Source organism: Amphiura filiformis, chromosome 3 (assembly GCF_039555335.1).
Source record: "Amphiura filiformis chromosome 3, Afil_fr2py, whole genome shotgun sequence".
NCBI lineage: Eukaryota > Metazoa > Echinodermata > Ophiuroidea > Amphilepidida > Amphiuridae > Amphiura > Amphiura filiformis.
In genome coordinates this window covers 38,004,367-38,031,143 of record NC_092630.1, presented here as the reverse complement: position 1 = coordinate 38,031,143, position 26,777 = coordinate 38,004,367, and the positions used below count along the sequence as shown (strand labels likewise).

The 26,777-nt window shown below is 36.9% G+C and overlaps 1 protein-coding gene across 1 annotated transcript; it reads right to left on the bottom strand.

Annotated features, from left to right (window-relative positions):
• Positions 1 to 355: 355 nt before the first annotated feature.
• LOC140147247 (uncharacterized) lies at positions 356 to 15,829 on the bottom strand. The gene is made up of 4 exons (XM_072169027.1): positions 15,813 to 15,829; positions 12,072 to 13,093; positions 1,502 to 1,662; positions 356 to 442 (listed from the first exon to the last, which is right to left on the bottom strand). Exons 1-4 carry the CDS (start codon positions 15,827 to 15,829, stop codon positions 356 to 358), a joined length of 1,287 nt encoding a protein of 428 aa, XP_072025128.1.
• Between the last annotated feature and the right edge of the window lie 10,948 nt (positions 15,830 to 26,777).

Sequence of the window (26,777 nt, the reverse complement as noted above, 5' to 3'; positions counted from 1 at the left end):
AACAGATGGTTCTGGTGTGTGTTATGTCAGGAAGTAGGTGAGGAAATTTGAATTCTTGAGGGAGAGGAAGGGAGGGTCACTCACGTAGCAAGTTGATTTTTTTTCTCAATCTGCGATTAAAAGAAAATGTCTGGAAAAGCTACATTTGTGTTTTATTGCCTGTAAAAATATTGAAAAGCTGAGTGATAAAGTTTTCCTTTTTATTTTAACAGTTATTTAGTTTCCCAAGTTAGAAATAATTTTATAATAATTCAGTATTTTGTTGTTATCTGATTATTTGGTTGGCTAGTACATAAATATATATTTTATAAGTTTATATATAAACAACACTTGAAAACAAGTCAGAAACCGATCATCAGAAAGAGGCATCTTCTTGTTCATTGAGTTGTCCACATTTATCTGATGTCAAGTTCTTGTCAATGTTGATCCAGGCATAGGAAACCTGATGTGTAAGAAACAAATTTTCTCATCTATTTAACCCATCCATAAGATCACGAGCCTAACATAGCTGAGACAATTAAGAGTGACATGTAGCAGCATCATTCAAAATGTCACCAAAGGTGATATTGTACACAGAAACTTGAATCCATCTTTGGTGCGTGTGTATTTGCTGGCTGTGATATAAACGAGGTCTATAGATATGTAGATTGAGACTTATGGTGATTAATACAAAATGTGACAAAAATGACAAGATAGAATAGCAATGTTCAAGGTTAAAGAGTAGCTTGTCATCGGTGACCTTGGTAGAAACCTGACCAGACTTGGCCAGTAGGGGGTGCTGTGATGGAGGAATCTTCCAATAATATCACATTAGTGATGGTCAATGAAACCTTATCACGATAGTTGAATTATCGCAGCAGGTGACGCAGAGGGCATGTTAAAGTGTGTTAGCGTCACTCAGGGTTTGTTGATTTCTATATCAATCCATGTCATATAATCATGATATTGGAAACGAAAAGAGGTTAACCAAATTAAGTTAGTGGTTTTGGAAGTAGTAGTTCAGATTTTTATAATGAAGGGGAAGGTTGAAACATGATTTGGTTCAGATTTTCATAATTAAGGGGAAGGTTGAAACATGTTTTGATTTGGAATTGGAGCATCGGAGGAAGTTGGCAAATTATGCATACAATGTTAATGTCTACTGTGCTTGGTGAAGATTTAAAGCTAAGAGGAAAGGTGGGTTATTATTGGAAAGGTACATTAAGATATATTACTATTTAAGGCAATACCAATATGTTGCAAGCAAGTTGTAGCATATTTTGGCAATTTTTTAAACATTAATTGTTGCCCTGACACGGATAACACACAACTTTGTAAAGAAAATGTATGTCATTTTTTGAGCACTAGATAAATAACTCTACAATTAATATGGGACTATTTTTTTCAAAAACCCTCAATGCATCATGATATCCCAAATCCAGTCTAACAGTCACACGCATCTTAGTGTGGTTTCTGATCTTCAGATATAAGCACATCTTTTCTCTGCCCCCACCCCCCTTACTCCTTTTTTTCTTTTTCCTATTTTTCTTCCTCTGCTCTTTTCCTCTGTTTCTTGTTTCTTTCTCCAATTTGCTCCTCTTTTCCCCCTATATTCCTGTGGTCCTCCTTTCCTCATTTTCTTGCTCTGGGTATTGACTGTGCAGGAAAGTCCTGGCTTCAAAACTGTATTGATAAAAATTAACAGAGTTAATGTAGAGAAAGTCATTTTAAATTTGAGATGGATATTACTCTCGCAAATTAACAATGAGTCACATAAAATAAGATGGGTTATAAGCTTGTGGTCCCTCCTCCTTGGAGATGTAAGATGGATTCAAGCACTTACCAATGCATTGCTATGTGTGTGTGAAATTGGACCCCAATTAGTGTGGGGATAATACCCTAGCCTCAAATATTGAATAACAAGTTGCAAGCAAAATTGATCAACTCTTGTCTACCTGATTGAAAAGAACACTCACTGACATGACAACCTTGATATTTCACTACACATCACCAAATAACAAGTTCAAACAGTAATAAGGTCTATGACTTGACTCAGTGTACACCTCAGATGCAATATGTTCAAACTTAGCCTTATCCAGAGGGCAAAACAAAGCAAAAATCTATCCAGGTTTCAATATCAAGTATCGCAATTGAGTGATCAAAGTGTGGAGCGACAGCGGTAGGGGTGTGAAGCTTGTCTAGTGGTTAGTAAGGAATGGTGAGGAGGCCACAGTGTGAATGGTTTCAACTCGCATACAGCAGGCTACCGGCGTTTCCTTCTTATTTCATGTGCTGAGAAAGTAAAATGAGGTCATCAAAGAGGATGACATCACTCATTTATTGATAAGTAGTAACAAACTGGATTACTTAGGTGAGGCCAGTCATAAGGTGAACTGTACAGGAAATGTTCAATTTTTGTTCAATGTTGAACGAGGTGGTCGGTCACATGTTAGAATCTTGTCACGCTGTTCCTCAAGTCCATTCAGTTCTTTAAGACAATGGGAGGCATAAAATTTATTTTATTAAACAAAATGGTGTCAGGGAGGGGTAAACACTGTGTCACAGGGTGAAAACTTGCCACAGACACTTGCACAAACAACCAACTAAAATTAGGGGCATCAGGGGGACAATGATCATTACTGAGGGGACAAATTTCCCTTGCCACCCTTCTTTGTTAATTCCGCTGTTTTACCAAGTTATTATGCTCTTCCAGAAATTGTTGGCACTGCCCTAAAGAAGACATTGGTGATATTTCTGACCAAGTAAAAAGATAGCCAGCAGTACATACAGTATCATGCTCACAGCCTTAATTTAGCATACTGGTAGATGCCATAATCATTGATTATCGGTTATCGACTATCGATTATTCTCCCTCCCCACACACACCAACTCAAACACTGCTTAACAATGGCATCTACCAGCATGCTAAATTAAGACTGTCATCATGAACTCTTGAACGTGATACTGTATTTATCATGTCTTCTTTAGTGCCAAAAATTTCTGGAAGAGCCCATTAAGACGTTCTGTAGATTTTTACCGATTAGTATTAAGTAATATTTTGCATTGAAATTAAACTTACAAAATCTGTAAACTCCAATCCACTCATTCATGTTGCTTCCTTAAGTATTTGTTTTGCATGTAAATGATACTTTGATAACTAATCATTGACTTTCAAATATTCAATTTGCATTTCAGATGATGGGGAATACTCAAACACAACAACAGCAACTCTTTCTGTTAGAGGTGAGTGTTGGGTGATTGTGCTTGTTGCTTTGAACACATTTTGTTGATATCATTATTTGTAAATGTGTGTATTGCGGGCCTTTGTATCTGCATTTAATCTGTGGAGTTTCGCATATTTACATTATACAAACTGTGAGCCTGATCCAGCTGTGGTGCTCCATGATTGTGTTAGCTTCAAAAATGGTGTCTTTGAGCCATAGATGGGGTATAACACCCCACATTTTGTGATTTGAAGACCACAGTAAGACCCGGGAGTAAGACTGTGTACATGTAAGACTCCATGGTTGAACTGCGGTTAGAATGTGGGTGTGTGAAACTGCACACTTGGGGATTATACAAGGGGGAAGGTGGAGTGTGTGTGTATTTTTTTGTGTGTGTCTCTGTGACCATTGTGGTCTTTGTCTGTACACTTCAAAGAGGTAAGACCCAAAGATTACTAATTCAGAATTGCCCTGTAATGCTATGGTACATCTGCCATATTGGTACATCATGCATATAGACCCAAAAGTCTACCATTGGCAAAGCCTGAAATGTTACAAAGGTGTGTGCATGTAGTATTTAGCGCACATTATTGACACAACACATTGGATGCAGAATGTAGAGAAGCACATGCTTTAAATCGTAGTTTACCAAGCCCATGGAGAACTAATCCAGAGGTATGCTAGTTTGCCTTCTATAAGTGACACACAAACATGGCAGAGTCGGTACTCTTAAGGTCAAATGTCTTTCACCAAGTTCACCATAGTAGAGGCCAGAGATGCCATGTTTGCGTTTGGTGGAGAAAACTGTATGCGTCCAGATTTATTCACCATGATAGAAATAATGTGCTTTTGTAATATGTGTGTAATGTGTTTGCTGATTATGTGTGCTTCATACATCTATGATGCTCATACAAATGTCTTTGCTAAATAAATTTGCTCCCCATGTATGATAACCCAATATGGCCAATTTGCCATTGCATTTCTCATGGGACTAGTATGTCATCCAGACCGTCTGGTTCACACATATTCACCTTTTGCAGGAATTCACCGTTCATTACCACACATTTTTAAGCACTATTTTTACCTTTTAAATGGGCTATTCCAGTTAAAATCCACACACCCCTTAATCTCAAATGGATTGACCTGAATGGGTGATTCCATTTGAAATGCACACCCCCTGCATGGGAGATTAATGTCATGTCTCCCATAGTGAGTGTATGGATTTCAGCTGGAACAGCATAATAAGTAAAGCCTTGCAAGAGGTTGATTGATTGTAATCACACCTCGACTAATTAATGCACCATCTTATCCTTTATTCCCACTGCATTCTACTTTATTCTGTGTATAAGACATGAAAGGAATGTAGTACACTAGGATCCGCAACATACTCATCTATCAGGGGAACAGTTCTTAATCCCCAATACATGTGTACATTCATTGAATGACCGTTGAAGATTTGGGTACAAAAACTCATACTCTGCAACTTGAGGTCAAAATTTGCACTATGATTATGTAATTGAGGTTATTGGACTATGCCATTGGGATGAGGCTCTTGTGGTCCATAGTGGTATCCCCAGTATCAAGTGGAATGAATTTGCCTTTCAATTACTTCCCACTCCCCTCTCAATTGTAATGTATACACCCCTATATTCTGTACTGAAGAAGGTTTATTGCGGTATGTGATGGTGCCTCATCATCATCATTCTCATCATCATTAGCCAATAAATATGTGTATGGCAGGTGATTACATAGAGAGACTCATATTACCATCTAGTGATCACCAATCTGCCTATAGACAATGTCACTTTACAATCTTTTACGAATGCTAATTTAAGAACAGAGGATAGGGTAATATATGGTGCTCTTGAGAAGACGGAGGGATCGTCTCAGTCTTGTGTGGAATATAAAATAGAATGAAATAAATTTATGTGTTGGTATGTGTTAGGGATAAGCAAGGAATTGGTTTTACTTTATATAGATGGATCTTACGGAACCTCCTCGATACATTATGGGAGATGTTTTAATAGATGATGGGGATTTATGACCAAGGTTCATCGACCTCATGTACATTTGTTATGATCTGGAAAAACAATGTTTGCCTCCATAAATATTTGTGGTGGGCGGATGTTTTTAATTTGATATTTGAGAAGATTGGATTCATTAATTGTGGGGTGGTTACTAAATAATAATCAGTCAGTTGTGTTATATCTGTTACTTGGATAATGTAGGGAGTGAACTTCAACTTGCTCTTATTGCTCTGGATGAACTCAATGAGGTGTCACACTGTGGTATCTTAGTGAACATCAATGCTTTTATGAGATGCCAAATCTGCTAGATTACCCTCTAGGTATTATTTTAGAACATTGTGATAGATGGAAATCATCACTAGTTTTGTTCTTCTTAATATTTTCATTGCTTAATAAGATATTTAAAAGACTAGAATCTTCATGCATTTCTCTTATGAAAGCCTTATCACGAATGCATTTAAGAATATTAATTTTGCGGCATATGTGGTGATGTCACATGGTTATGGTTTAATTAAGGGATATGGTGGACCGATAACAGAATCAAGACACGATGACGTGTGTGATAACAGTTGTTGAAGTAATAAAATCTGTAAATCCATCCTGTGGCTGATGCATACAACTTTAGGATGTGGTCAATGTACTTTAAGACTACTTTAACAGAGATTTTGTTACAAAGATCGCTTAAATAGCATCAAAATTACATTTGTTCAGTCTATAAATATTTCATCGTTCTATTGTAGGTAGTGTTAGTCCATTTAACCTCCCTGAGAATCTTAAATTTTATCTAACAGGCGCTTAATCTGTTGTGAAAAAAATTGGAAGGAATTTGAATGTCTTTGAAGTGTAATGATGTCGGCCGTAGGTATAAATGGCAATTTCCACAGGGTTGATTTTGTTATTGTATCATAGAAAAAATCTGCTGACACCAAGGAGGATACTATAATAGAACATTGTCCAAAGTGTTTGTCTTGTAAAGATGTTAACTCTCTACATGCGGGTGACGACAAGTTTCACATATTTTTTTTTTTAATTCAAAATTTTCAGAATTGTAAATTTTCATGACCATATTTGGAATCAACATGAAAAATGCATTTAAATGAGTACAAACAAGCCTAGTATTGGATCAGTGGTTCTTTTAAAGTTAGCTCTTGATATTTTGAGAAAATATCTCAAAACTTTATCTCAAAGACTTTTAGCAGACTTTTTATGTTGAAGCCTATGGCTAGCACGCAGAGCATTAAGTAACAATTTATGTTTAATGTTTATCCCTGGAAAGATTCTACACCCATAACCTGTCTTCATGACATCTTCATATTGTTATTTTGTTGCACTTTATTTCACCATATGATTTTGTTCTACATCATTTCAGAGTAACAAGTCTACCTTTGTGTGTGGATGGAGACCTCTTCATCACCATCTATTCATGCATGCACATAGCATCTTGTTGCATAGAATTACAGTACTTACTGTCTGTGCATGTACTAACCACACCATTTATTTCTTAACCGAACAAAAATGTTAGCGAGATAAAAATTAAGTTAAAAATTGTAAGCACTCTTTTATGTGTGATACAGATAGCAATGGATTTTAGTGTCCTATCATAAGTTAAACTTTTCACTTCAGTGCGTGTCTTCCAATTTTGGTAATTAATTTTGGTAAAACTGAACTATTTTGAAGGATTAAATTTGAACTTCCACTAAAGTACATTTATCCAATCTAATGGTAATACAGCAAAGGAATACAAATTCTAAATTCTAAAACATACAGATATTTTCTTTCCTAAAACTGTTCAATTTGAGGAATAAGTCATCCAAATCACAATTTTGTTTTGATATTGTTATTTTCCAGGATACATCAATATTATTTCTTACTACTTGATACTAGAGAAGTAGGAGTAGAGAAGTAGGAGAAAAACAATCTGAATCTAGGGCAGATACATATATTTGGTTCTGCCACAAGCTCCCTTGATAGCCCAGAGTACTGGTGTACAGACCAGATATCCCTGGTCAGAGATGTTTGACAGATATCTCTTGTTTAACCAATGTCAATCATGTTTAATATTTTGACATTCGTGGGCATGCTTGGATAAAATACACAAGTTGCCATTGGGATGTATGGAGTTAAACCACTTCTAAGAGAATAATGTCCCCTAGAATATGTCCCCAAACTTAAGGGGGTCCTACACCCCTGGCCAATTTTGTGCCTATTTTTGCATTTTTGTCAAAAATTATAGCACATTGGTGACAGGTAAGATATGTATATTATAGGGGCAAGGACTACAGCTACTGTACTGAAAATTCCGCAACTCAAAGCAAGTAGTTATTGATTTATTGATCAAATATTGGTTTTCACTCATTTTTGACTGTAACTCCACAACTGTTGTCTGTGTTGAAATAAAATTTCAAGTGCAGTAGTTGTAGTCCTTGCCCCTATAATATACATATCTTACTTGTCACCAATGCGCTATAATTTTTGAGAAAAATTCAAAAATAGGCACAAAATTTGGCAGGGGTGTAGTACCCCCTTAAGCTTGCATGATATCATAACAGATCCCCTTAAGATCATATTAACCCATATACACAGAATAAGTATTTTACTCCTAAACAGTTTGTTTACCACAAGGAGTGGATTATGTGACAGTAGGACTTACCTGGGATGAGAAGGAGATTTGTGATTTTTGCCTGCGCGGATGTAAAAATATCTTATTTTTACAGTTATTCTTATTCTTCCAAAATTGCGTGCCTGGTTCATAAAAGCTTACTCAACAGCACTGAACATTATACTCTCATATTGGTGGAAGTAGCACAAGTCATGAATAAGTTCAGTACATGAGTCTTACATATGCTTACATATACAAATTTGAATTAAATAAAACATGTTTGTGCATTTGTTATTAAAAACAAAGCGGAATGTTAAGTGAGAATGTGTAAATATGCAAAATGAAAAAGTAAAAAAGAACAATCATTTTCGTGAAATTATGTCAAAATTAAAACTCCTATGACTTTGAATTGTTTTATAGAAAATGGGCATACTACATGTATTTGAGCATGCTTAGGAACAAATCTGGAGCGAAAGCTATCTTAAGACTATATGAAATTGTGTCAGTCATATCATTGCTATCAAAAAATAAATTGGGGTATTGTGTCAATAGTGTGATGGGGAAAGCATAAATGTATGATCAATACAAAAACATAGGCATGTATGAATTGGCTTGTTGATGATTTTTCCAAAGTGGGTCAGGTGGGTATACGTCATTATGGATGACTCTCATCATGATACTGTATAGCGGAAATTTTTGCGGGGGTTTAATTTGCACATTTTTCGCAGTCGAGCAGGAACTTTTAACCCTGCAAAAATATTAATGTGAATATATTTGGAAATTGAATTGATAAAATTGCAAAAAACAGGGGTGTGATTTGTCTGATTTTTCCAGATTTTCTGGATTTTTGTGGCCAAAATTTACACAATTTTATTGATTTTCAACCCGTTTTAGGGTATTTTTGTCCAATTTCACGCTGTTCTTCTGGATTTTTTTACTATTTTCTGGATATTTCCCAAGCTTTGAATCACACCCCTGAAAAATTAACCCAGTGAAAATTACAGTATTAAACTATGATGATACTTGTCATCCCTTTCTTGGGGAAATAACATAAAAAGGCAACTTGTTCAACCATACAACTATTTTTACCATCACATTGCAATATTTGATTTGAGGATAGGATATAACGACACACTTCATACTATATAGCACTGCAGTAGCATCTAAATATGCATACACATCTTGTCTCTGAAATGTCAATACATGCATGTTCAGTCACCCCTTGTCTCCCAATGCACATCAAATGCATCAATTTATTCTGCCAGCTAGGAGTGTGCGCAAGACATCTTCAAAATGTGCGATGAACTGCAGCCAGGGAAGAAAATGAAATAGTGTGTAAAGAAATGTGTGATTGAATTTGGTATGTGCCAGCTGAGATCTGTTTTAAGCATAGAATTAGATGGGGGGAATGCAGATGCTGCCATGTTTGTGTATCAAAAATGGAAGGGAAAATAGGGTGCCTTTGTGGTGTTTTGTAATACACCCTGGAAACTGATATTAAGTGCTCGATCAGTCTCAAGGTGTGTTAATGGGAAAGTGGCATTACCCCTGACCTAAGTGTTCAGAAGGCCATAAAAGTTATTTGGAGGCGGGCTTCTCCAATTTATTTTGTTGGGCAGACACAACCCAACCTGGACAAATAAGACACTACACCATGTGTTCATAAATCGTGAGCTTTTGGTGGAAATTGTTAATTATAATTGACTCAAGATTAATTAAAAATTGATGTCATTGAAATGTAGAAGGGAAGTCGGTGCAGTTGCATAATCAACAATGTTTTGCAGTAAATGATAAAATATGCATATGCGTCAAATATCTGTGAGCAATTTTATGTTTCCTAATTTGCAATGTTTCCTTCCCTTTAATTTACAGCCAGGATTGAAGTTACTGATTTGAATATATTTGCTGTGGTTTTGATTTAATTCCCCAGCCTGTTTTGCGTAGAAAAAGTTTGTTAACAGTATTCTCTAATCTCACATGATTTATCCTATTATTAATTCATTTAATTTTTCTACCCGTGATCCTAATCCATTTAAGGAGAACCCCTATCAAACTTCCAACAGTTTTCCTGTTTTTAGCTTTGCTGCATATGTTTTGAGTTTGTTCAACAAATCCAATGTTTCCTAGCGTCGTAAAATTTTGTGAAGCGTGTGTAACCACCGACATACTTAGTAGTTAAGTGTTGTAAGGTAAATTGTTTTCATGCTTTTCCAGTTTTTGCAGGGTCATGTATACCGACTTCTAACAACTCGCAAATCTGCACACAATGCAAATTTGAATGAAAAGAAGCAAAACTGATACAGGTGTATGTGCATATCTGGCATGCATGTGAATAGAAATTTGCAAGAAAAGTTCAGAAATTTTTTAACACACCATAACAATAGACCTTTTCAGCTACTGATCAGAAATCTTCAGAAATTAGTTCAGAAAGATGTTTAAAATATTGAACGATATGGTGGTGTTCAACAATATTTTATTGACATGAAATATAGTAATTCTGAGTGAAGTAAAACCAATGATTGGTAAAGTGCTCAACCACTTGGGAGCATTGTATAATTTTATTCCAAAAATGAAACTACATAAGGTTTTACAGAACTGTTTCATAAAATCAAGACTTGTCTTGATTTCACTCTTCAGAAACGTATAGTATCTATAAACATATATAGTGTCTATAAACATATATATTTTATGTCAATAAAACATCATTGAACACCATCATATCGTTCAATATTTTAAACATCTTTATCATGTGATGTCACATGGGAACTTTTACTTTTAGTTCAGAAAGATGTTGTGTACAGTAAACAAAAACACCACAACCAATCACACACTGACGATAGCGTTTTGGTTGAGTGATGTGATTCTGCACACCAATCATATACTGTGTTGCTCTTCTGCTGCATTTTGAATGAGATGTACACTGCGTGGTCGAATACCTGTTCAAATTATCAGAAGTTGATTGGTTGAATATGATGGTCGCGCATGATCTGTGTTTTTTCCCCGTAAAAGTCCTGAAAATGTCTATTTAGGATGATGAGAAATTGATATTACAGATTAAGTAGGTGCTCGATATATGTATAAACATTTGTCAGTCTGAGACATATCAGGACCCAAGTGTGTTTCTACATGGAGAAACAGACTTAATACTAATCCGCTCTTGTCACATCATTTCAACAATTCTATCAATAAGTAACGGTCATTGACTTCATTCGATGTTCAAGTAAATTCTATAAAAATGGTTCTTTCATCAGCTCCTGGTTTTCTCAAGAGTCACTGACTCATGAATTGTAATGAAAAACAGAGTACCAGGGTAGTCTCAATAGCTCTTGCTCTGACCTGTGGTGAATGTGAAAAGTGAGTTACATTATGCAATTAGGTTTAGCCCATGTTAGAATGAAAATTTTAAACAGTTCTCTCAACAAAATAGTGACTTACTTTTAATATTTCATCACCACATCCGTGGGACTTCATCAGAATTGTGACAGGAGCGGTAAAGCTAATCACGTGACTCACGGGAAAACCCGAGTCACGTGACTTGATGACCGGTTTGTAGACGGGGGGCAGGTAGTGACGTCCCTTGTCTTGGTTGAGGTCTGGATCCATAGAGGCAATGTAGTACGACTCCTTGATACCCCTTTGTAGCCATCTGGAATCTGTGTCCAAGATTTTTACATTGGACTCATCAAACTTGTGTCCTTCAGACTTAAGGTGAGTTCCAACTGGAGAGGGCTCCCTCTTGTGCTCAGCGAGCCGTTTGCGTAAAGGGCGTTCCGTTTCACCAATGTAATGGGACGAACAATTGTTGCACTTAATCCCGTAAACCACACAGGAGCGATCACATTTTTTAGGTTTGTCCTTAGGTGAAACGAGCATGCTCCTGATAGTGTTGGTGGGTTTAACGTGAACCAAAACTCCCGCTTTGCGAATCTTGCGGCTAAGTCCTTCAGTAACTCCCTGGATGTATGGAAGAGTGATACTGCCCGCTGGGGGAGAAGAGTTCTGCGTTTTAGGTTTGGGAGTGATTTTGTTGCTACCGGAGCTGTCCCAAGCCCATTTGGTGTACCCGCAGACCGACAGGGCACGCTGAATATGATCAAGTTCTTGGTTGAGAGAACCGTTGGTGGAGGAGATGGTACGTGCACGGTGTTTCAATGTTCAGTATGACACCCAACTTGTGTTCCAAAGGTTGATGGCTGTCGAAGTGCAAATATTGGTCAGTGTGGGTGCTTTTTCGGTACACACTGAATGCTAAGCTGCCGTCAGCATTTCTGCTGATAAGGGTATCTAACATGGCAATCTTATTAGCCTGCTCAAATTCGACGGTGAACTTAATAGCCGGGTGAACCGAGTTGAGGTGATTGGTGAAGTCCTCAACCACTGAGCGTTTTAGGATCACCATGGTGTCGTCCACATAACGACCATAAAAGGTGGGTGGAGAATGAAAAGATGACAAGGCCAATGTTTCCAAGTGTTCCATGAACAGGTTAGCGATGATAGGACTAACCGGGGAGCCCATTGCAGCGCCCTCACATTGTGAATAAAACTGACCATCGTGCACAAAATATGTGGTTTTCAAACACACCGTAAGCAAATCCGTGATCTGTTGTGGGGTTAACTTGGTGCGAGCAAACAGAGTGGTATCACTGGTTAATAAATCATGAATTATGTTGACACTTTCGACGACAGGTACGCTGGTGAAGAGCGCCGTAACATCGTAAGATACAAGGCATTCATCCTCACCAACAATAACACCGGACAATTTGTCCACTAAGTTCGCACTGTTCTTTAAATGTCTATCCGATTTCCCAACCAATGGTGCAAGGAGATCAGCCACAAATTTAGCCGAGTTGTAAGTTAGTGAGCCACAACTGGAAACTATGGGCCGGAGGGGACAAGCGGCCTTATGGATTTTGGGTAATCCATAAAACTTGGGGACATCCGATGACGTGGGATAAAGCCGGCGATAGGTGGGAACGTCGATGGCACCACTGTCCCTTAAAGATTGTAAAACTTGCACAAGTTGATTGCGATACGTGGGCGTGGGGTCACGTTTAAGAGTCTTATATGTGTTGGAGTCACTAAGAAGTTCAGAAGCTTTCTCCACATAGGTTTCCTTATTAAGCACTACAGTTGCTCTGCCTTTGTCGGCAGGAAGAACAAGTATGGAAGGATCTGCCTTGAGATCACGAAGAGCAGTCTTCTCACCTTTAGTGATGTTACTTTTAGGGAGCTTACAGTCTTTCAAGATGCGTACACAGTCCGATCTGAGTTGGGTAGAGGTATCAGAATTGGAACCTAGCGTAACACGCAGTTTCAATGCTGGTGACGAATTCGCAGTCGGGACAGAATCGGGTACAACGCTAAAGTTCAAGCCCTTTTTTAACACACTAAGTTCATTATCACTCAAATCGCGGTCAGATTTGTTAACGACCCACCTTTCCTTAGCTCGTTCAGTGTCCGAAGCGTTAACATCCGACACAGGAGAGGCAGATTTCAAGGGTTTAGAACGTTCCAACAGTACAGCGAACTTCTTTCGCTGGCGAGTCTCACAAGTTTTCCACGTAGACTCTCGCAAGATGCTTGCACCAAGTTTTCACTTCCGTGTAAACATCCACAGGTAATTCAGTAAATAAACGCTCATCGACATCTGAAATCATACGTTTCGTGTTGATAATAGTGGCATTGATTTGACTAATTCTCTCATTCATAAGCATCGATTGAGTATTGCGAATGATTCTAACAGTTTAGCCCATGTCTTTACAATGCCCATGTCTTTACAATACTGACTACACCATGTCTTGAATAAGCCTTGCTGTCAGTTGCTGTTAAATGGATAGTCTATAATGTGATACACTCAGGATTGTCAATGTGTAGCAATTTAGTGAAAGGCATGACAAGAATTTTAGGAGGTGTTACGGGCATGGTTATATAGTTGTCCTCGTTTTCCCCTTAATTGAGCCGGTTTCTATTCAGATAGTGATCGGACATGTTATAATGTGCGTGCATCTGTTAAGGATTCTGACACATGCCTTTGTGAAGCATATTCGACTCTTTGGAATGTGTGTGCTCACTCAACCAATTTCTTCATTCCATTTCTGAGAGCATAATGCACTAAGAGATGATAATCTTAGGAACATTTTCACCTGAAATCACTTTAGCTTTCTTATTTGCTTCCCTGTATGACTTGCATTGTAGACAAATTGACAGTATGTGCAGTCAAAATATATCAGGTGTACATACAGATAGTCATCTCTTTTTACATCATTAATTGTGATGATATCATCTGTCCTTTAGAGGCAATCTTTTGCCTTTTTATAAATCAGAACCATGTGCCAAGTGGGCCCATCAAAGGACATTGTGATATGCAGGAAATGTAAAAATAGAAAATGATTCTTGTTCTGAAATTGCCCTAGGGGGATGAAATATTATGAAAAATAAGGAATAGAAGAAGTTGTTTAATGTCATCGTGAGTAGCAGATTGTATTGAGGTGTATCAGTTTAAATAACAAATTCAAATTTCACTGGCACAAACATATTCAATTGCAGTATTAATATATCTGTATTTGAAGAGATATGTACATCTTGTTTTCTTCAGTGGAAAGAAGTTCATTTAACTTTACTTGTAGTCCTTTCTCATCATTTATGGAATTCATTATTTGTCAGATTTACAAAGTATAAAGGTGGTTTGTCCTCTTTTGGTTTCCAGTGGTTTCTCTTATCCTCTTTTGGTTCCCTTTATTTCCTCTTTTGGTTCCCCATGGTTTCTCTTTATTGTTAAGTTAGATAGTGAGTAATAGATGGGCTAGGTGCTTTGTAAGATGGCCATAAGGTAGAAATTTAGTATTTCACATCAAAGTGATGGACTATTAGAAAATTTGCGAATTGCAAAATTTGTGTAGCTCAAGAATCAATTTTATTTTAAACTATCTGTGTTTGCTTTGAAGCTGATAAATATCTACACGCAGTGACAATAAAATGTATGCTTATTGTAGGAACAGTGGATTGATATGATGAATCATGCAAACAATCATCATTTTTTTAGCCTCAAGTGCTTGTCTATCAGAAAAAGTATCATCTTTATTAAACAAAACCCCCAAATGCCAAAATAATTGCATTATACTTTGTATATTGTAATTATTATGACAAAAAGTTTCTTAATTAGTTTGTGACTAATAATAAAATACAATGTAATTAAAGTCTTCAAATGGGGCATAGTTGATGAAGAAAATGACGGATATTGTTAATTTCCAGTGTTACACGTCTTAATGCAAGGTGCAACCTGACCATGCATAAATAAAGCGGGGAGTACCCCTTAAAGTGCATCGCGAATAGTGCAATCCCCTGCGGCGACAACCTGTGTATCTGAATTGAAATAGGAGAAGGTAACACTTAAAAAATCGCAAGGAGATTGATTGAAGGAGGATGCTATGAGCCAAATGGACTCATTGCAGATGGCGTAGTTCAATAACCTCTATTCAAAAATTGTAACTTAGAATTTGACCTTAAGTTGAAGGGGATGAGTTTTTGTACCCAGCATGTTCAAAGGTCACTTCGTGAATGTAGAAGCATATTGGGGTTAAAGAACTTTTCCCAGATAGACGAGTATGTTTGAGGTCCTTGTATAGTGGACATGCTGTTACTGTATGTGATGTATGGCATATATTCATAGTGTATGGGTTCATGCCATTTTGACGGATCATCAAGGATGCCTTGTCGTAGATTTATACAAACGTGCGAACAAGTAGTCTTTGTATTGATTTTAAATATGGCAGTTATTAGGCACAAATGTGTGGTCATAATTGATTGGATTTTATCCCTAATTGGTATGCATTTAAGAAAATAGGATGTGTCAAGTTCCTAGCACAAATCGCAATGCAAGCTGCGTTTGGGATTATGGCAGCCATCTCGGGTAAGGGAAAACATAATACAATTACATAAATGATTATTGCTTTTGAACTGTTTTGAAATGCACCCAAAACTTACATTGCAAATAATGCCATGGTGGCATCTTAGATGTAGATGGAAGGGAAATTCCCCAATGTGGGCTGTCTGTAGGAAGTGGTAGAGAACTGTTTCCTGAGAGATGAGCTTGTTTGCTATTCTAATGAATATACATTATTATTTCTTGTCATTGATTCTGACTGGAATTATTCACCTGTCCAAACATTGGACAATTTTCATACTTTTGTACATGACAGACGAGCAGAGAGGGTTTGAATAAATGTGACATGGGTATTCAACTAGAAAAGAAAAGAAATATTTGAATGCATGACATGGACTGTCTTCCTGTGAGCGTGACGTTGTATATGTAGGATATATGAAGACTAAGTGACTTGTTCTATTGAGCTTGAGGGCAGAGAATATAAGGCAAATTTGAGATGTCCTGGCTGACATTGAATGTGATGGTTTACCCATATTGAGGGTGTAATGGAGTGTGGCATGTCCATAGCATGAAGGCTTGGTTGAGTGTGATATGACATGTCCGTTTCTGTTTAGTTATGATGTAAAAGTTAAAGGAGATAAGCTTTAGTTATTGGTTGTTAAGTCTGGATTTAATGGAACTGCGATTCCTGTTTAATAATTGTTAAAGCGTGGATTGAGGTTCAGTGTATGGACAATAGTTTGCTATGATGAGTAGGGGTGGTTTTGTTAGTGTGTGTGGGGGTGTGTATTTGTAATTAGCTGTAAACATGGACCTGCATTAGGATACACACATCACAAACATGGACATACCTGCAACTGTGGACGTCCACGGTTGCTGGATATAACCAGGACATCACAAATGACGTAAAAATGCATTTAAAAGTGGTCCACATTTCAGGGCGGTTAGATAGAAAGTTGTCGGGTGTGTGGGTAGGTCCATGGTGTGTCAATTGAAATCGGTTGTGTTTCCTTGGTTAGATAGGATTAAATCGTATGCAGAACGAGGTCCTTGTTTGCAGGTATTTACAAAGATGGGTGTGTGTGGGGGGTGCAAGTGTAGGGGTGTGAGGGTGTATGTCTTCGCTGTAAATAGTGGATGTTTTGAAACTTTACATTTTAACCATGGACGGTACTGCAACCGGGGGCTGTCCCTGTTTTTCTAAGATGTGCAATTGACTCCAATCAACCTAAAAATGCATTTGAGAGTGTGTCCACTATTATTGTTGATATAAAAATCAGTCCCCAGTTGATAGGTTAAAATCACAAAAAATACAACCCTGTTTGCCGTTCCTGTACAGGGTCTCTGTTTGCTGACAAATGTGGGGGGTGTTTGTGTGCAAATGTATGTAGTTGTATGCCCAGGGTATAAGAGAGAAGAGTATGGGAGAAGTGAGGGAGAAAAAAAGAGGAGTGAGAGAGAATCTCTGGTAGAGGAGAAGAAAAGCTGAATAGAAAGATAAAGAGATAAATAAGTGAAAGGTAGGGAAAGGAAGGAAGATGAGATTCAAAATACAGCAGATTACATCAGACATTGCTGTATCTCAAGGCAGTCTGTGATATCATCAGCTTGGTTACGTGTATCTTTACACAGACCTCTTCACTCTATGGTCCTTATAACCCTTGTCACAGGAAACTCATAAAATTAACTAAGTCAACAGTGCCTCATGAATTCATTCCATTTCCCTCATTCCTTATTCACTTCCATATTGTATTTATATACTTACACTAAATTTAATATGGCTCTTGAAAATGATTTATTATATTTTATTTGTTTTCTTGTCTGTTGCAATAAAGCTTTTATGATGTAACATTTTATTGAGGAAACAATGCCAAGTATCAAGCTGCAAACTAGGAATAGAAAGTTATTAAAGCTTCAATGATGCAATCTTAGGAATAGAAAGTAGTTAAAGCTCCAATGATGCAACCTTCTATTGATGAAACACTACTCAAGTATCAAGACTGCAAACAAGACATAACTAGGAATAGAATGATATGAGATAAATAAAATATAACATAACTAACATTGTGAAATGCCGGGTTCCATAATTTATTTGGCACAAAGGGTGTTCAACATGTGAAATTCAATAGTAGATAGGCTGTGGGCCGAAACGGTTTATTAATCTTACAGGAAGCGTCTTATATTGTAAAACGAATTTGAAATGAAAATAAAAACTTTTTAAGATAAATCCACGGAGTGATATTTGTAATTTAATCTATTTGAAGACATTAGTAAGGATTTGTTACATTATACAAAACTGTCCCTGATGTAAATTTATTGTAGCATTATACTCCCACTCCAAGATTATGATATCTTGGTCATGATGGATCATGAATAGATTTTAGAAAAAAAATCTCTTTTGCACAACCTCTCTCTTGTGTATGGTAGATTAAAGCATTACTGCTATTAGTCAAGAGATGCCACTTTCTAGACTTTTTCACCTGTTTCAGACTTTTTTCACTTATTTCTGGCTTTTTGAGTGGTACAGCATCTCTGCTGTTACAGATATTGAGATGTGTTTTCCCCGTAAAGGTGTGCAATCTTTTTCATTTCTGTAATGCATCGTATTATGTCAAGAAACATATATAGATGTAGATTCTGCAGAAAGTAGCACAGAAGTTTCAAGTGTCATCAGGCATCCATGAAAGGCTGTGTTATTTCTGAAATATTGGGCGCAATGAAATCAACGCTTGTTTTGTAATAAAGCAAGAATTGTTAATACATCTGCGGAGTCCCAACTTATATGTGTGAAATATAACACTAGTTGGGTGCAAAGTGGGAAAATAAATACAAAACCCTTAAACTTGTCAGAATTCTGGACATTTTCTCTGTCGGGTTGTTCCATCTTTTGCTTTTACCCATTTCTCATGTCTGTCAAAGGGAACACTCCCGTGCAATTCCTATTGGTTTGTGCAGGGTCTTTCAGTTCCAGTTAATTTGTTAGCATAGAAAACACCAGTCTGCCTTTTGTTTTATAATTATGGGAAGTTGAATTCCATGATAAAAATTTATGGAATTGTTGCACCTAGAAGTATATATTTTATGGCACGTTTTGTGATTTCCCCACTGAGTGTAACATTAAGCATCCCCTTCATGTCAGAGGACACAGGATGGAAAAAGCCAAAAAAAAAAAAAAAAACAATGTAATGCGATGAAGCTATCTGGCATTTGCCAACTGACTGAATCAAAATTCTAAAAATGCCAGTCTGGTTAGTGCCTTCCTCTACTACATTCTTGTAACTTTCTTAAGACTATAATGAAGGAGGCAGCCTATATAGACACCCTAGCAGGGCGTAAGACAATGCAAGATACAATTAATATTTGCGAGGATCGGAAATAAATGGTGCAAACCCGAGAAATTAACAAATTTCTAGAAACTATGAGAAAACGAAATCTAACATAAATGTAATGAATTCAAGCAGAATATAACTGATTTTTTATTACAGTACTAAAACGGCGGAAGACTAAAAAGCATCGGTTACCATATGTGTGTACCCTTAATGCATGAAAGTTTTAACTAACAGAGTAGCAAGGATAAAGCATGCAGCCCAGTTTTACCAGGCGTAGTATTTCTTGTACATCAATAATTCATGCGAACAAAGTAGAAGCAGTGAAGTTCTATTTAGAGAAGATTGAATAATTTCAGTTTGGTTATGACAGAAAACAGCAGATGTCACAAGAGAGCCACCTCTAGATATTAATGTCCGGCCACAGTTGTCTAACTGGCTGAGTTAGAATTGAAATTACCATCACATGATGGGGCCCATATCCTGTGAAATGTCCAGTCTTGTATACTTGACTGATGTAGAACAAGTGTTTATATCAAGAGGTCCAGTTGTATTCCTAGCCACTGTGTGCAATATTACAGAATTGTGTTATCATCAAAGAGGCCTATATCTTTACTGCATGTTATTTGAGAAAACAAGAAAGGACATGTATTAAGGTAAATTAAAAAATAGTGAGGAAATATAGGAAAATGACACCCAGCCATGTATTTGTATATTTTAATATCTTGCTGGTCAGTATCTTTAAATACAAACTAGCAATACCCAAGGTAGATTTTGATTGTTTTTCATGCTTTATTCATGACGATATTCATTTCAGGTCATTAATCTAATATTAGAAGCCCAGAAATTTACTGCACATTCTATGCACAATCTGTTACATATGTTTATATATTTTATGTGTTTGTGTATTTCTATGTATTTTGGTTTTTTTAATCAAAACACCAAGACACTTTTGTGTGGTGAGATATACTATAGGCCTATATAATAATCTTTAAGAAATATTGTTTGCCTTCATTGATATCGTATTTCTTTATAACTAATCAATATTTAGTTTCTCATTACAGATAAACATAGAAATAGAAAGGAAATTAAACTGCAGCAGACCAGTGTTATCACTATTGTTATTTCCTTGTAATAACAGGTTGGCCATGTAAGAGCTCAATTGATTCAATCATTGTGTTCTTTCTGTTTGGTTTATTTCTCACAGAGCCCAGTGGACCAGGCAAGCCTATGTCCAATGTACAAAGTAAAAACAGCATTGAAATTATGTGGCAGAAGAGTGATGGCAGTGTGGCATCTTATATCATATATAAAAGGTAAGCAGGTGGTAAGAAGACAAAAATAATGAACAGTACAAAATGTTTAATGAAGAAGCAGCGACGTAGATATTTGATGAAGAAGTAGCACACGGAGCAGCGTGGCACACTAAAGGTCTTTGCCTTTGGTGAGGGAGGTCCCAGGTTCAAATCTCTGCAGGACTAAAAAAGTGGCTCATCTGGAAAAGTCGGGGTAGATGACCAATGATAAAAGACCTTGTTACAGTTGATTCCTATCAGGGTAATATGCCTATTGTTGGCTACACTTGCCTGTCCTGTAAAAATGCCTGATCAGCTATCTACGGTGACCCCTTCACCAGGTCACTTGTACCTGGCTGAAGTTTCGTTGGCATTCTTTCCCAGATTTCAGCTGTTAATGCCCAGATATGCTTGACATAAAAAATCTTGTTTGTAGTCTTGAAGGCAACTAGATTTATTTCAAATCCCTCCCTCACCCTAAGATCTGAAGAAAATATGAGAAGTGTAATCAAATGTATGGGTTGTTCCCTGAGTTTTTTTCATGAACTGTAACGGTAAGTCCTTGGTTGAATGCAAGAATGTCATAAGTATATCAGTAAGACCTTAACCATATTTTCTCTAATAAATACCCACTTCAACAAAACTGTTCCATATATGATGAAAATACAGATTTTGGAAAATGCAATGCCCCAAAGTTTTTATGAGAGAAAATTATCTTATTGGAATCATGTGCCAAAGAGATATGATGATATTTTAGTTACTGCTACTTTTGTAGCATTGCCCCAGTAAAAGGTACACAAAAGACCTATTTTAGGTGTCCATTGCTAGGAGCGTCACTCAGAATAACTTTTTAGATGCTTATTTTCAATTCTCTTTCTTGCTACCAATGTCATATGAAGCTGTCCATAGAACACGCTGTGTGTTCCATAGAGAATCTAGGAAGCGAGTAGCGTCTGCATGATGAACTAAAGAAATTTGGACTTCGGCAAATCCATTCCAAGCCGCGACAAAGTATACACTATATGTCCCGTTGTCATAGTCTATGATCTTGCCTGCAGTTCTTGCTGCAGGGTTCTTGTCAGAAGTGAGTACGGCAAACCAGAAGTCACCACCCCTTACACGCTTCCTCTCATTGGCTATGACAGCAACATGTACTATATCACCAACTTTGATGTGCGTTGGACTTAGTAATTTGTATACGATTTCTCAGCGCTTGTAGTGCACATACTTCCTGCATCATCTGAACGAGTCCACGGATTGGAAGACAATGTGTAAATTCCATTCAAGTGTTTGTAATAATTGAATGATGGAAGCCATGAATCGGAATCAGGCTGGCTCGAGTGTATAAATGGAGATCTGTCGAGGCGCACTATAGTGTTATCGTGCGAATGTTGTCTTAAAATATCAAGGTTGACTGAAGTTTAGATTGTCCATAATGATCAGAGCAACGAATGTGGCAAAAATGAAGAGTACAACAATTTGTTTTCTTCGGCGTCCCTTGCTGTTTCCTAAATTAGGTTGGTCCGGCGGTTGTACTACCTTTAGTGTAAAACGCGGGTCGGTGATTTCTGCCATTTTGTTTTGTAATATATACATGATTGGGCTTGGACAGACACTGAAGCTACACAAGATTTCTCTTCACCGCAGAAATGTATATGCATAGGCTGCAGAGAAGGAATACGAACACACAAGTATAAAATGCCATATTTTGGTTAGTCCAGTTTTGTCAATTTACACATGAGATACAAACTGATCCTGTTCGACTAGCCAGGAAGTAAGAATTGGGATAGATATTACAAGGGTAGGGAAAGGTGTGAAAAACAAGCAGGTGATTTGTCAAAATATATCCCTTGGAATATCTCACTGATGTAGTGCAATGCCAGAGGTATATGGGCTTCAATAAAGACCAATTACTCACAGTACGTGGTTAATGATGAGTATGGCAGCAAATTTTTCTGTCAAGATGAAGATGAGCTTTTATTCATTAGAATTTTGAGTGGAATTACTTCTTTAGGATACATTGAGAAGCGGACTGACCTAGTTATTTGGACCCAAAATTGATTTCCCTATAGATCAAACGTCTAGTTTATGAAAGAGTACTTTGAACAGCCTTCTTTTGAATTATTTTCCAAACTTTTTTGTCAATGATAGGTTTTAGGAACATGACAAGTCAGTTTTGTAACAAGTCTTTTATAATATCCAGATTATCATGTGTGGGTTGGATATAACTAGGTCATCAATGCAAGCATGTTTATAAGGGCTTGAAAATATATGTAAGACCATTAGATCATGGGTGACACAACCCATCTTTAATTTATAGCAAATGCACTATGCATACATTGCTCATTGCTGCTGGGAATTTTTAAAACCTCGTGTAGCAAATTAGCAATAGTGACAAAAACTGACTATTCAACCATGTTGTCATTTTGTAAGAGATGCACAAATGATCTTTCTCAGCTAATCATGCAGTAACACGTTTTAGTTAATAAAATTGCTCTTGATAAAGTGTTTATATCCTTCCTCAAGGAAGTGTGGTTAAGTGCCTTGATGCACATGTGATGTACGCATACATTGTGCCATCTTTTTATACAGTACACACATCAGTCAAGTATGCAATGTAACGTTGTTACTACTATGAAATACACCTCCCTGTCTGCTAACAGTAAAGCATTAGGGGCCTATATACTGCGCCAAGAAAGAATCCTTACACTTAGAAAAATAATCACAATTTGAAAACTGAACCATATTGGGGTAAATTTGTTTTTGTAATAGATCCTGCACATTATGACACCACATTGAATCCAATGTGACCTCAAGAAGTAAAGTTACAAGCAATTGAATACATGTAGATGAAGGTCCAGTTTTAAAAGTGACAAATTGGCCTATGTGAGGCGCAAAAAGATTCCAACAAGCGCAACAAAGAGACTACACAGTTTCTTCAATGAAGCTTTATTTAAAGCAATATTTATTTCAGTTTTTACCTCTCTGTCCTTTTGCATTTTATTTGTCAGCTCTTTCGTTTCAGTTTTGTTTTTGTTCCTTTTGTTTTAAATCAAAGGCACACACTCTCAAACCAGATGTCTAGTCCGTGGAGTTTTGAATAGGCCAGTGTGTCACTTTTAAAACTGGACCTTCGTCTAATCAAATGCTTGTAACTTTGCTTCTCAAAGTCACATTGGATTTAATGGGGTGTCAAAATGTGCCGGATTAGATAGTGCATCTATTAAAAAAACAAATTTACCCCAATATGGTTCAGTTTTGAAATTGTGATTATTTATCCAAGTGTAAGGATACTTTATTGGAGCATTATAGTTACTTACTGTTCCTATGTTTAATTATCGGACATGATGTGTACATTTGAAAGCAACAAGTGCATCCCACATTCATTCCACAAGGGTATGACATTGTAAACTACACATGACCAATCACGCTACGCATTGTTGGTACTTTTAAGCTTAAAAGCAGCTGGTCACTATGGTTGGAGCTTCTGTGAACTATACAGTTCCTACGCACACATGGAAATGGACATACACCTGTGCCCGAAAAATAAATATACCAACAGTAGTTTCTTAAGTTGGAGAATAATGTCACTGTTGTTTGTTTGCTTAATAGAAGTTTTGAAAATGTTTGTAGGATTATTTTCCTACCCAGTCACAGTTTGCTGATACTGTGTTTAATTGAAGACCGAATAAAAAAGACTAGTTTGCGTATGAAGTCCTGTCAACCAGACCAAAAATGCCGGACTGCGCAGATCAGCAACCAATTACGACGCGCCTTTGCCCTGACGTCAGATGCAAACTAGTCTTTTTAATTCGGTCTTCAATTATTGTGGGACATTTTTGCTAGGTTTTTATTTTTGTGCTTTTCACTGTTCATTTCAGAAAGTCTGCAAATTTAAAAGCCTGCAAAAATTGATACTATGAAAATATCAGTCAACTTGTGCATCAATTATTTGAAAAAGGGATCTTATTGCTGTTTTCATATTTTGCAGTATTATATCTTATTGATCATTGATGCATGAAATAATGATACCATATTGGTGGTTTTTTCTCTCACTAAATCCAGGGCCCCACCAGGTGGAATAGGCAGTCAACCAGCGGAGACCATTGCCTGGACAGAATTGGCTAAAGTAGACATTAATATCAGCAGCTACGTTGTGCAGAATTTGAAACCAAATAGTGGCTATCAGTTCCAGGTGATAGCTACATATGCCAAAGGCCCTACTAATAAGACCAGCGTGTTGTCTGAACTGATATTTACAGAATCAGGCAGTAAGTTTGATTATTATTAGTGTTAGTTTTTAAATTGAAAGGACTTGCATGTCTGGTACATAACAAACAGTAGTAGCACCATGGGGGGGGGCAGTCAGAACTCCCCCCAGTAAAAATTAAAAATAGGTTGATTCCTCCCTCTGAAATTCACTTTGTCCCACCCCCAACCCTCTCCCCCCAAAACATCCTGATAACAAATTGTACCTCTTAACATGCAGGTGATGTATCATGTACTACTAAACTTCTTATCAAGACAATAAAGCCTAGTATATAGTAAAATGTTTTGTGTGCATTTTGCCACTTTGATCAAAAAATACCAAAAAATATGCAAAAACATTGGACTATATACTTACCCAACCTTATCCAACTAAAGTTGCTTTCCTTTCAAGTTTGGTAGTGATGTTGGTCCTGGTTATTGGCTGGTTGTAGCATCAAGGTATACACCTGTATGAAAGGTGTTTGTCGACAAGTTTGCGGCGCAACCTAAAAAAAAAAAACCCGACATCACTACCAAACTGTGAGGTAAAACAAAGTATAGCTTCTCCTTTGTGTGGTTCTGCATGGCCAAGCCACCTCACCTATTCTCCTTTACTGTAGTATTATTTGTACTCTGAAGGGAGGATGGAAGAATGAAAGAAGTGAGGAAGGAAAGGAATGAAGTAAATGGACTAAAGGAAAGAAAGACCAAAGACTAAAGAAAGAAAGTAGGAAAAAGGAAGAAGAAATACGGAACAGAAAAGAAAGGATTATGTCATATTGCTATTTTAAAATGTGTCAATCCTTACCATGTAGGATGATTGATAGAGATAAACTGCCTGCCTCCATATGAAAATAAGCATGAAATAGATGCAGCAGTGGTGTGTAATCCAGTGTGTCAATGGATCCCATGATAACCTGCCTGCCCCAGTCTATAGCTACAGGTTAAGCTTTGCCTACTAACCTACTTCTAATGCATCAAGTTGACAAGATGGCAATAGAGCTAGGAGTCAGTTCAGGTGTTAAATGGGGTTTTTAGACAGATGGGTTTTTATGAAAATTGAAAGGATATTTTGCCAATGAGAATCTGCGATTAAGACGTACTCTCATTGTATGATTTGACGAACAAGAACAATTTGGACTTAAACATTATTATTTTTTTACACTGAGAGGAAAGGTAGTTTGTTCAGCTTATAATAGGCACAAATTTTTTGGCGTTTGTTACTTCGCACGTCAATTAAGTCTTAACTTACTCTTGCGTAAATTCACAAAAGCATGCGCCAGTCACACATTACGCATTGCAAGACTAGCATAAGCGTTGCGCCCAACTGCGTGCATGCTATTCTATATCAATACACAATGTTTTGAGTCTCATTTTCTTCTCTAATTATAAGCTGAACAAATTATAGTGATATTTTACTGCAGGCTGTAATATGAAACAAGAATCTTATGATACTCCTCCTTAGGATTTTGATTTCTTAATTTTCAGAAGAATTACAAGAAGTTAATTTGTGATTGAAAATTGAGAAACATAAAGTTGACATACTTCGAAAGAAAGCTATAGCTGTTATGATAAGAAAAAAAATGTTTGCCTTCTTGAAAACCAATTAATGTCTGAAAACTTGTCTGTAGGCTTTGATGAAAGAAAAACAGCAGCCAATCTAGCAGACAACAAAAATTGTAAAATATGAGATGAAATATGCAGGGAACCAGGTTGGGTTCATCATATGAAAATAATTTTCATGAAATTCATTTTTTCATAATTTAAAAACTTGTTGTGTTAAACTGAAATAACAGGGAAGGCAGTATACATGCAGTATACACATAGAGCAAACCTACTCATAAGATTGAATGGCATATTCTTTTTAAAAACCTTTAATAAGTATGTCACAAAGTTTCCCAAGCTGTGAATTATTTAGAACAAGAAAGTTGATCAGAAATGAGGTTGATAGATATTATTTTCTTGATGATGGCAATACTGAACATGATTTATGTTTTATTTACTACTCACTTATAATGCAGGATTCATAAGACAAGCACAAGGTGAGAGTTATAGTACATGGCTCTGTGTATTCATATTTGATCATTGGGTTCAATGGCAGGGGGGAGGGGGGGGGCATGGTAGGGAGGGCAAGTTTACTAATTTGGCCCAAAGTACTGGGACAAAATGAACAGACACAAACATTGTGGTATGTATC